Source organism: Scyliorhinus torazame, chromosome 7, assembly GCF_047496885.1.
Source record: "Scyliorhinus torazame isolate Kashiwa2021f chromosome 7, sScyTor2.1, whole genome shotgun sequence".
Lineage (NCBI taxonomy): Eukaryota > Metazoa > Chordata > Chondrichthyes > Carcharhiniformes > Scyliorhinidae > Scyliorhinus > Scyliorhinus torazame.
In genome coordinates, this window is record NC_092713.1 from 391,178 (window position 1) to 403,874 (window position 12,697).

General features: G+C 52.3%; 1 protein-coding gene across 3 annotated transcripts in view; it reads left to right on the forward strand.

The window, feature by feature from the left end:
- Window positions 1-12,697, forward strand: part of LOC140426002 (noelin-3-like) — a 703,970-nt gene that overhangs the window by 372,522 nt on the left and 318,751 nt on the right. For 2 of the 3 annotated variants that reach the window (XM_072510269.1, XM_072510270.1), the window contains exon 2: window positions 7,991-8,134. In XM_072510269.1, coding sequence (XP_072366370.1) covers window positions 7,991-8,134 — 144 coding nt within the window. Of the gene's footprint in view, window positions 1-5,143; window positions 5,280-7,990; window positions 8,135-12,697 lie in introns of all 3 variants that reach the window. The other variant, XM_072510271.1, reaches the window with a different exon arrangement.

Here is a 12,697-nt window from a genome sequence, read left to right on the forward strand (position 1 = left end):
ACTTCCTCACTCCAACCCTCCACTCCCACTCCCTCACTCCAACCCTCCACCCCCACTCCCTCACTCCACTCCCACTTCCTCACTCCAACCCTCCACTCCCACTCCCTCACTCCAACCCTCCACTCCCACTCCCTCATTCCCACCCTCCACTCCACTTCCTCACTCCAACCCTCCACTCCCACTCCCTCACTCCAACCCTCCACCCCCACTCTCTCACTCCACTCCCACTTCCTCACTCCAACCCTCCACTCCCACTTCCTCACTCCAACCCTCCACTCCCACTCCCTCACTCCAACCCTCCACCCCCACTCCCTCACTCCACTCCCACTTCCTCACTCCAACCCTCCACTCCCACTCCCTCACTCAACCCTCCACTCCCACTCCCTCACTCCAACCCTCCACTCCCACACACCCTCATTGCAGCCATGATGATGGCCCTGTGGAGACCAGCGTCATGATTTCTGGACACTGGTCTGGATGGAATGTTGGATGAAGTGAGTGGAATGCGGGGCACCCAATTCCACAGGGTGTCTGGAGGCTCCAGTGTGCCATCATGAGCCAGGCCTGGGAGGAGGTGGCTGAGGCGGTCAGTGCTGCCAATCTTCACAGCTCCAGGGTCCCAGGTTCGATTCCGGCTTGGGTCACTGTCTGTGCGGAGTCTGCACGTTCTCCCCGTGTGTGCGTGGGGTTCCTCCGGGTGCTCCGGTTTCCTCCCACAAGTCCTGAAAGACATGCGTGTTGGGTGAATTGCACATTCTGAATTCTCCCTCTGTGACCCGAACAGGCGCCGGAATGTGGCGACTAGGGGCTTTTCACAGTAACCTCATTGCAGTGTTAATGTGAGCCTACTTGTGATAATAAAGATTGTTAACAACGGTTAATGACATCCGATCAAATCGATATTTTAAAGTGGACGAGCAAATGCATTTAAAGATTATTTCACAATTTGTCCTTCAATCTATCTGGCTGGGTAATAGAAACCTGAGTTTGCACAGGCGCCAAGTGACTTCGTCCTAGGATCTATCTGGCAGTGGAAATGCGAGGCTGGATTTGCCGTGTTGCTGGTTTAGCTGCAATGCTGCAGCCTTGTGGCAGCCACGGGTACATTTTCAGTGAATAATAGTCCCCATCGAGTCTGCAGCGACCCTTGGAACGAGCACCCCACCCAAGCCCACACCTCCACCCTAACCCAGGAACCCCACCCAAGCCCACACCTCCACCCTAACCCAGGAACCCCATCCAAGCCCACACCTCCACCCTAAACCAGTAACCCCACCCAACCTTTTTGGACACTAAGGGCAATTTGGAATGGCCAATCCACCTAACCCGCCCATCTTTGGACTGTGGGAGGAAACCGGAGCACCCGGAGGAAACCCACGCACACACGGGGAGGATGTGCAGACTCCGCACAGACAGTGACCCAAGCCGGAATCGAACCTGGGACCCAGGAGCTGTGAGGCAGCTGTGCTAACCACTGTGCTACCGTGCTGCCGTGCTGACACATGGCATCTTTAACCCTTTATAATCCATCTGCTTTCAGCTTTGAACAAGCTGATCGTAACTTGTCGCGTATTGTATTGTTTGTTCAGATTGAATTCCTGACTTGGGCGTGGATCGATGTGAATAGATTAAAGAACAAAACAATTTGAATTTTTTCATGTGATTTAGATGAGAACAAAATTGCCCCAAATTAATGATGCGAGAGTTAATTGATCCTCGATGGGGTTTGGGAGCTGAGAGGCTGGATATTTGAAGGGAAGTTGTGAGAAATTAGCCACTAATTATAGCAACACCATCAGGCCCTGCAGCTAATGGAACAAAAGTGTAAATATTTCTCTATTAGTTATTTCTGTGACATTGTGAAGTGGATTATAAGCCAAGTCCCTTTTTGGGACAATTCCGGATACTTGGATGATCTGTCTCTAACATTGAGAAAGGCGGACCTCACAGACACTCAAATAGGTCCCGAGAATTAATCTCCCTCTTCCTGAAGGAAAGGAGCCATCGGAGAATATTAACATCCTCCATTTAGCACTTTTAACAAGTTTTAGCGACATTAGAATAACCCGGAAAAATGTAAGAATCCGGACATCTCTCCTCAACAATGTGCCCCCTCCTGCCCCGTTTAGGAGTGGATGGAATTGGGTTTTTGGGTTTGGATACAGAAGACTGGATGAGATTATATATTTTCTAAATGATATAAGAGAACAGGGGCTGGATTCTCGGTTATTGGGACCATGCCCCCACGCCAGCGTCAAAACCGTGGAGTTATACTCCTGAAAATCCTGGATTAAAGGGATACGAATTCCCAGCCCTGCAGGGGGCGAGCAGGGTCCCGGAGTAAATCTCGCAGCTTTTACTGCAGATACGGGCCCCGCACTTTTGGGTCCGAGGCCGTGCAGGGCGGTGGCCTCCAGTGGGCACGCCGAGCTCCCTGGCGGACTCGGACCGCAGAGCTCAACCCGAAAAAAAGGTCCCCGTACGGCCGCGTGCCCGACCCTCAACCCCCACACGATCACTCCCCGGCCGCCTATAAGGCCCCCCCCCCGGCCTCCGATCGACCCGCCCCCAACCAGGGCGGTCGCGGACTGAGTCCGCAGCCTCCACGCCAGCGTCCCGACCGGCAATAGGTGGTTAGTTCCACGCCGTTGGGATTTCGGCCGGTCAGAGGCGGAGAATGTCAGAGCGGGCCTCTCGCAATGGCCCCCCCCCCCCCCGGTGACACCACTTTTCGGTGCCTGGAGAATCGCCGATTTCGGCGTCAAACTGGATTCTCTGCCCCGGCGCCGGCCACAATTTCGGCATCAGGGTGCAGAGAATCCAGCCCCTGAGTTTTCAATTCCGTTTTGGTGTGAATTACTCATTGATGATTCGAGGAAACATAAGTTAATCTTGTTTCTAATAGCGAACCCAAGTGTTATTAATGTTATAGAGGGATATTTAAGATATTAATCAATATTTAAAGTAATATTTACCTTAAATCTCAGAATGGAAAGTTACCTCTATTCCATTGAAGAGAAGAACTTTCATCTGTCCCATCCGGGCATCTTTGTCTTTACCTTGAGAGACGCTAAAGTGAATCCCCCAAATCTGAAAATCCAGTATTTATACCATTAAAGAACTGACCCAGCAGGAAGCATGTTGAGCACTTATGCTGGATGACATCCACTCTTTTTGTCAACATCCTTCATTTAAGTCAACATCCTTCAAGCAAACAGGATAATGAAAGGTGCCGCGATTGGTCACTATACAGTTTCCAGGATTCTGATTACAGGATATTTTAGATTATGTTAGATTATGGTTTTTAACAATATTTTTCAGGAACTGCCCGTGTTAGAGGATGTACCATTTTCTATGTCAAAGTTGTTGTCCTGAATTAATCCCAGGCATCTTTGTAAACGTCTGTAGAAGAATAATTAGATGTGAAACATGGGGCTGGATTACCCGATTTTGCGACCAAGTGCTGGCGTGGGAACAGTGGTGTTTTACAGCTGCCCCGATTCAGCAACTCTAAATGGGCTCGCAGCATCGCCATGCGGTTCGCAACCGATTCCATGCAAAACCGCGCCGGATTTGCCGGGACCGTGATTGGCGCACATGAGACTCACACGCCGCAGCCGCACTTAAAACGATCCATCCGCCACACACACCGTCCCAGCCAACACAATCATAGAATCATAGAATCATAGAAGTTTACAGCATGGAAACAGGCCCTTCGGCCCAACCAGTCCATGCCGCCCAGTTTTTACCATTAAGCTAGTCCCAGTTGCCCGCACTTGGCCCATAACCCTCTATACCCATCTTACCCATGTAACTATCTAAATGCTTTTTAAAAGACACAATTGTACCTGCCTCTACTACTACCTCTGGCAGCCCATTCCAGACATTCACTACCCTCTGAGTGAAGAAATTGCCCCTATGGGCCCTTCTGAATCTCTCCCCTCTCACCTTAAACCTATGCCCTCTAGTTTTAGACTCCCCTACCTTTGGGAAAAGATGTTGACTATCTACCTTATCTATGCCCCTCATTATTTTATAGACCTCTATAAGATCACCCCTAAGCCTCCTACGCTCCAGGGAAAAAAGTCCCAGTCTATCCAGCCTCTCCTTATAACTCAAACCATCAAGTCCCGGTAACATCCTAGTAAATCTTTTCTGCACTCTTTCTAGTTTAATAATATCCTTTCTATAATAGGGTGACCAGAACTGCACACAGTATTCCAAGTGTGGCCGTACCAATGTCTTGTACAACTTCAACAAGACGTCCCAACTCCTGTATTCAATGTTCTGACCAATGAAACCAAGCATGCCGAATGCCTTCTTCACCACCCTGTCCACCTGCGACTCCACCTTCAAGGAGCTATGAACCTGTACTCCTAGATCTCTTTGTTCTATAACTCTCCCCAACGCCATACCATTAACTGAGTAGATCCTGGCCTGATTCGATCTGCCAAAATGCATCACCTCACATTTATCTAAATTAAACTCCATCTGCCATTCGTCGGCCCACTGGACTAATTGATCAAGATCCCGTTGCAATCCTAGATAACCTTCTTCACTATCCACTGTGCCACCAATCTTGGTGTCATCTGCAAACTTACTAACCATGCCTCCTAAATTCTCATCCAAATCATTAATATAAATCACAAATAACAGTGGACCCAGCACCGATCCCTGAGGCACACCACTGGTCCCAGGCCTCCAGTTTGAAAAACAATGTTCAGGGACGCTGAGCTGGACACCCTCCTGGGCGCCGTGGAGGAGAGGCGGATGACTCTGTACCCCAACCCGGGAGGAAGGTCACCAGGCACCGCCGTTCGCTGTGCCTGGGCGCAGGTGGCAGACGTGGTCAGCACCGTGGGCAATGTCGTCTGGACTGGCAACCAGTGCAGGCAGAAACTCCAGCATCTCCTCAGGGCTGCAGGGTGAGTGGGCAGCGCTGTGCCCCGATGCCCCCACACACCCGTAACCCAGACCCTCTTCCCCGGGGGACGACCAGACCCCAACCCTGCCCCACATGCCAGCACCCATGCCAGCTGCAATGGTCGGATGCCCGGCCACTGATGCCATCATCTACCTAACCCCTGGGCTGCATGCGTCAGAACGTCTAACACTGTCGTTGTTTGTGTTTTGCCCCGCCCAGGAAAAGGTCGCAAACAACCGCCGGGAGCGGTAGATGATCGGAGCGGGACCACCAGACCTGCGGCCCCTCACCGTGCCCGAGCAGAGGGCACTGGACGTGGTCGGCGGCCCGGACGAGCGGTCCGGCGGACAAGCCTGTGAGACCCCCTGCCTAGTTGCGGATCCTCATGACACAAGTGTGGACCTCCCACCCCACACCCTCCATGCCCCTCACCCCATCACCCCCTCACCCCCCCCAAACCCTTCACCCCCTTACCCCGCCCACAACCCCCTCCCCCACCCTCACCCCCCTCCGGGGCCCCACGGCTCCAGCCAGAGCCGGTGCCCCCCAGACAGCCGAGTACTGACGGGGAGAGCAGCCCGAACACAGTCACAGTCCTCAGTCACAGCAGGCCAAGGCTGAGAATGTCGTCAGCGTTTCCCAGCCGCTGGCTGGCATTGCACAGGATCAGAGGGAGATGGCCCACTCCCTGTGCTCCATGGACCTTGGTCAAGACCAGAACGGCCTCCAGGACTGGCAGCTTCAGGTGGCGGGGGGGCCTCGGGATGGCTCCGCTCACACCCGCGTCCCATAGACTAGCCTGAGGACCATTGGACACCCCGAGGGAGGAGGTGATGGGCCCGTGCCGGTGACTCCCGCAGGGAAGGTGCCGGAACAGCGCAGCACCTCGGGCTCCCCCCTCGGTCATGCATCCCATCGATCACCCCCTGGACCCGGGGTCACCCCGGCGATGGCCGCGAACCCCAGGCACCAGGTGGGCTCGGTCCGCATGGTACTGGATGTACCAGTGGTCCCCACTCGGCGACTGGAAGGACCCCGTGGCATGAACGTTGAGGGCGACCGTCACCTTGATGGCCACCAGGAGCGGGTGTCCTCCCCCTTACCCCTGCAGTGCCAGGTGTGCCACCATATGGCAGATCATCATCCTCATTCTCCGTCGCCATGCCCGGTCCAGCAGGTTCTCGAACGACATGCGGTTGCGGTACATTCGAGGCCTCACTCGGCGCCCCCTTGGCACCTCCTCCTTCCCGTCCCGTTCCTCCTCCTCCTCGGCCTATTGGGCGGGCGGCCCCCTCCTCTGCAGCCCCCTCCTCTGCAGCCCCCTCCTCTGCAGCCTGCCCCTCTGCAGCCCGCCCCTCTGCAGCCCGGTCCTCTGCAGCCCGCCCCTCTGCAGCCCGGTACACTGCAGCCCGCCACTCTGCAGCCCGGTACACTGCAGCCCGGTACACTGCAGCCCCCTCCTCTGCAGCCTGCCCCTCTGCAGCCCCCTCCTCTGCAGCCCCCTCCTCTGCAGCCCCCTCCTCTGCAGCCCGCCCCTCTGCAGCCCGGTACACTGCAGCCCGCCACTCTGCAGCCCGGTACACTGCAGCCCCCTCCTCTGCAGCCTGCCCCTCTGCAGCCCCCTCCTCTGCAGCCCCCTCCTCTGCAGCCCCCTCCTCTGCAGCCCCCTCCTCTGCAGCCCCCTCCTCTGCAGCCCGCCCCTCTGCAGCCCGCCCCTCTGCAGCCCCCTCCTCTGCAGCCCCCTCCTCTGCAGCCCCCTCCTCTGCAGCCCGCCCCTCTGCAGCCCGCCCCTCTGCAGCCCCCTCCTCTGCAGCCCGCCCCTCTGCAGCCCGCCCCTCTGCAGCCCCCTCCTCTGCAGCCCCCTCCTCTGCAGCCCAGTCCTCTGCAGCCCGCCCCTCTGCAGCCCCCTCCTCTGCAGCCCGCCCCTCTGCAGCCCGGTACACTGCAGCCCGCCACTCTGCAGCCCGGTCCTCTGCAGCCCGCCCCTCTGCAGCCCCCTCCTCTGCAGCCCGCCCCTCTGCAGCCCACTCCTCTGCTGTTGCAGCCTCCGCCTCCTCTCTGAGCGGCCTTCGCTCACATGACTGCAGGGTACCTTGCAGGGCTGTGGCCATCACCACGGTGGCCAGCATTGCGGGTTGGTGTCCGAATGCCATTGTCTGCAGGGGGTGAACGGCCAACATGTTTCCAAGCCGGCATCCCTCAGTCGCTCCACACCATTTCCTACCTCCTCTCTCTCGCTCAGCAGCCGGGGTGCCAGCTTCAAAATGTTTATAACCACAAGTGAACCGCGCTGTCGGGAACTCGGCCTATCGGACCGGAGTATCGGCCGTCAGGGCCACTAACGAAGTGTCTATTCTGCTTTCAGGCTGTGCATTCACGCCGTTTTGGGGAAACGGGCTGGAGAATCCCAATTTGGCATCGTACCGGCGTCTACCCCGATTTCGGCGTTGGAAGCTATTCTCCGGCCAATCGTGTTTCACGATTTTGCCGCTTTACAAGCGGAGAATTCAGCCTCTGATTCTCTCCACAGATGCTGCCGACCCGCTACATTTACACAGCATTTTCTGTTTTTATTTATGTTCATAAAGTTCTTGAATTTTTGTTCAGTGTTTTTAATGTTTCATCCCAACTTCATATGAAAATCATTTTTGTTAATCTAATATCTCCATATTTATAGCAGCATTTTATCAAAATTGATCAGTGAGAGGGTTTGAAGTCTCATATTTTCCAACATCAGCAAACTTTCAAAAACTACAGAAAGATTCCTAGTTAACAAAGAACAAAGAAAAGTACAGCACAGGAACAGGCCCTTCGGCCCTCCAAGCCCATGCCGACTGTGCTGCCCGACTAAACTACAATTGGGTAATGGGTATTTCGGGGACTGGAGAATTGTGGGCATTGGAGTTCATCGACAGATAGACCATGATCTCACAGAATGAGGGGCTGAATGGCTCCTGTGAACTCCTCAGGAATTAAATGAAACATTAACAGCATCATGTCAGATAAGCTCTATGAGGAATGTTGAATTTTGGTAGTTTCTCCAACCTTTATCCTTTGTTCCCTCAGGCCATCAGTCCGAAGGATGGCTGGCAAGTGTACAGCTCTGCCCAGGATCCCGATGGGCGATGCATTTGTACAGTGGTGGCTCCTGAGCAGAATCTGTGTTCAAGGGATGCTCGGAGTAGACAACTCCGACAGCTACTGGAGAAGGTAAATATTCTTTTGTTGATTCACAGGATGTGCGTGTCGCTGGTTAGGCCAGCATCAATTGCCCATCCCTAATTACTCTTCGGCAGGTGGTGGTGAGCTGCCTTCTTGAGCCGCTGCAGTCCCTGAGGTGTAGGTACACCCACAGTGCTGTTAGGGAGGGAGTTCCAGGATGTTGCCCCAGCGACAGTGAAGGAACGGCCGATATATTTCCAAGTCAGGGTGGTGAGTGAGTTGGAGGGGAACCTCCAGCTGGTGGGGTTCCCAGGTATCTGCTGCTCTTGTCCTTCTAGATGGCAGTGGTCGTGGGTTTGGAAGGTGTTGTCTGAGGAACCTTGGTGAGTTCCTGCAGTGAATTTTGCTACTCATTTCAACACAGATTGTGGTTGTTTGAAACCAATTATCTTCGGGGATGGGGTGGGGGGGATGGGGTATGTTTTCTGTCGAAGACCTCTCAGTCATAGTTCACCGAGGGGCTGGAAATTATAGAGAACAGCTCCAACTCACATTGAATGTGTACAGAATTCAAATAGAATCCCTATGGTGTAGAAGGAGGCCTTTCGGCCCATCATGTCTGCACTGACCCTCTGCAACAGCAACCTACCTGTACCCACTCCACCACTATCCCCGTAACCCCACCTAGCCTGCACATCTTTGGACTGTGGGAAGAAACCGGAGCACCCGGAGGAAATCTGCAGATACACAATACAGCACAGGAACCGGTCCTTCGCCCCTGCCAGCCTTCGCCGATCACGTGTCCTATCCAGACCAACCGCCTGTATCCCTGTCTGTTCATGTGCCTATCCAGATAAGTCTTAAAGGTCGCTAACGTATCTGCCCCACCCACCTCACTGGGCCGTGCATTCCAGGCCACCACCACCCTCTGTGTAAAAAACTTCCCCCGCACATCTCCACTGAATCTTTCCCCCCTCACCTTGAACCTGTGCCCTGTTGTAATTATCATTTCCGCCCTGAGAAAAAGCCTCCAACTGTCCACCCTCTCTATACCCCTCATAATTTTATACACTTCTATCAAGTATACCCCGCAGGGCAAGAGTTATAGCTGGGGGAAGGGCAATTATGATGCCATTAGACGTGACTTGGGGGGGATAAGGTGGAGAAGTAGGCTGCAAGTGTTGGGCACACTGGATAAGTGGGGCTTGTTCAAGGATCAGCTACTGCGTGTTCTTGATAAGTATGTACCGGTCAGGCAGGGAGGAAGGCGTCGAGCGAGGGAACCGTGGTTTACCAAGGAAGTGGAATCTCTTGTTAAGAGGAAGAAGGAGGCCTATGTGAAGATGAGGTGTGAAGTTTCAGTTGGGGCGATGGATAGTTACAAGGTAGCGAGGAAGGATCTAAAGAGAGAGCTAAGACGAGCAAGGAGGGGACATGAGAAGTATTTGGCAGGAAGGATCAAGGAAAACCCAAAAGCTTTCTATAGGTATGTCAGGAATAAGCGAATGACTAGGGAAAGAGTAGGACCAGTCAAGGACAGGGATGGGAAGTTGCGTGTGGAGTCTGAAGAGATAGGCGAGATACTAAATGAATATTTTTCGTCAGTATTCACTCAGGAAAAAGATAATGTTGTGGAGGAGAATGCTGAGACCCAGGCTATTAGAATAGATGGCATTGAGGTACGTAGGGAAGAGGTGTTGGCAATTCTGGACAGGCTGAAAATAGATAAGTCCCCGGGGCCTGATGGGATTTATCCTAGGATTCTCTGGGAATCCAGGGAAGAGATTGCTGGGCCTTTGGCTTTGATTTTTATGTCATCATTGGCTACAGGAATAGTGCCAGAGGACTGGAGGATAGCATATGTGGTCCCTTTGTTCAAGAAGGGGAGTAGAGACAACCCCGGCAACTATAGACCGGTGAGCCTCACGTCTGTTGTGGGTAAAGTCTTGGAGGGGATTATAAGAGACAAGATTTATAATCATCTAGATAGGAATAATATGATTAGGGATAGTCAGCATGGCTTTGTGAAGGGTAGGTCATGCCTCACAAACCTTATCGAGCTCTTTAAGAAGGTGACTGAACAGGTAGACGAGGGTAGAGCAGTTGATGTGGTGTATATGGATTTCAGTAAAGCGTTTGATAACGTTCCCCATGGTAGGCTATTGCAGAAAATACGGAGGCTGGGGATTGAGGGTGATTTAGAGATGTGGGTCAGAAATTGGCTAGCTGAAAGAAGACAGAGAGTGGTGGTTGATGGGAAATGTTCAGAATGGAGTTCAGTTACAAGTGGCGTACCACAAGGATCTGTTCTGGGGCCGTTGCTGTTTGTCATTTTTATCAATGACCTAGAGGAGGGCGCAGAAGGGTGGGTGAGTAAATTTGCAGACGACACTAAAGTCGGTGGTGTTGTCGACAGTGCGGAAGGATGTAGCAGGCTACAGAGGGACATAGATAAGCTGCAGAGCTGGGCTGAGAGGTGGCAAATGGAGTTTAATGTAGAGAAGTGTGAGGTGATTCACTTTGGGAGGAATAGCAGGAATGCGGAATATTTGGCTAATGTAAAAGTTCTTGGAAGTGTGGATGAGCAGAGGGATCTAGGTGTCCATGTACATAGATCCCTGAAAGTTGCCACCCAGGTTGATAGGGTTGTGAAGAAGGCCTATCACAGCTGTACTGCGGGAGGACACCTCAGAGGGCAGTGAGGCTATATGGGTAGAGATCAGGAATAAGAAGGGTGCAGTCACAATGTTGGGGGTTTACTACAGGCCTCCCAACAGCCAGCGGGAGATAGAGGAGCAGATAGGGAGACAGATTTTGGAAAAGAGTAAAAACAACAGGGTTGTGGTGATGGGAAACTTCAACTTCCCCAATATTGACTGGGACTCACTTAGTGCCAGGGGCTTAGACGGGGCGGAGTTTGTAAGGAGCATCCAGGAGGGCTTCTTAAAACAATATGTAGACAGTCCAACTAGGGAAGGGGCGGTACTGGACCTGGTATTGGGGAATGAGCCCGGCCAGGTGGTAGATGTTTCATTAGGGGAGCATTTCGGTAACAGTGACCACAATTCAGTAAGTTTTAAAGTACAGGTGGACAAGGATAAGAGTGGTCCTAGGATGAATGTGCTAAATTGGGGGAAGGCTAATTATAACAATATTAGGCGGGAACTGAAGAACATAGATTGGGGGCGGATGTTTGAGGGCAAATCAACATCTGACATGTGGGAGGCTTTCAAGTGTCAGTTGAAAGGAATTCAGGACCGTCATGTTCCTGTGAGGAAGAAGGATAAATACGGCAATTTTCAGGAACCTTGGATAACGAGAGATATTGTAGGCCTCGTCAAAAAGAAAAAGGAGGCATTTGTCAGGGCTAAAAGGCTGGGAACAGACGAAGCCTGCGTGGAATATAAGGAAAGTAGGAAGGAACTTAAACAAGGAGTCAGGAGGGCTAGAAGGGGTCACGAAAAGTCATTGGCAAATAGGGTTAAGGAAATCCCAAGGCTTTTTACACGTACATAAAAAGCAAGAGGGTAGCCAGGCAAAGGGTTGGCCCACTGAAGGATAGGCAAGGGAATCTATGTGTGGAGCCAGAGGAAATGGGCGAGGTACTAAATGAATACTTTGCATCAGTATTCACCAAAGAGAAGAAATTGGTAGATGTTGAGTCCGGAGAAGGGTGTGTAGATAGCCTGGGTCACATTGAGATCCAAAAAGACGAGGTGTTGGGTGTCTTAAAAAATATTAAGGTAGATAAGTCCCCAGGGCCTGATGGGATCTTCCCCAGAATACTGAAGGAGGCTGGAGAGGAAATTGCTGAGGCCTTGACGGAAATCTTTGGATCCTCACTGTCTTCAGGGGGTGTCCCAGAGGACTGGAGAATAGCCAATGTTGTTCCTCTGTTTAAGAAGGGTAGCAAGGATAATCCAGGGAACTGCAGGCCGGTGAGCCTTACTTCAATGGCAGGGAAATTACTGGAGAGAATTCTTCGAGACAGGATCTACTCCCATTTGGAAGCAAATGGACGTATTAGTGAGAGGCAGCATGGTTTTGTGAAGGGGAGGTCGTGTCTCACTAACTTGATAGAGTTTTTCGAGGAGGTCAATAAGATGATTGATGCAGGTAGGGCAGTGGATGTTGTCTATATGGACTTCAGTAAGGCCTTTGACAAGGTCCCTCATGGTAGACTAGTACAAAAGGTGAAGTCACACGGGATCAGGGGTGAGCTGGCAAGGTGGATACAGAACTGGCTAGGTCATAGAAGGCAGAGAGTGGCAATGGAAGGATGCTTTTCTAATTGGAGGGCTGTGACCAGTGGTGTTCCACAGGGATCAGTGCTGGGACCTTTGCTCTTTGTAGGATATATAAATGATTTGGAGGAAAATGTAACTGGTCTGATTAGTAAGTATTGAAAGTCAAAGAGATCTAGGAGTACAGGTCCACAGGTCATTGAAAGGGGCAACACAGGTGGAGAAGGTAGTCAAGAAGGCATACGGCATGCTTGCCTTCATTGGCCGGGGCATTGAGTATAAAAATTGGCAAGTCATGTTGCAGCTGTATAGCACCTTAGTTAGGCCACACTTGGAGTATAGTGTTCAATTCTGGTCGCCACACTAC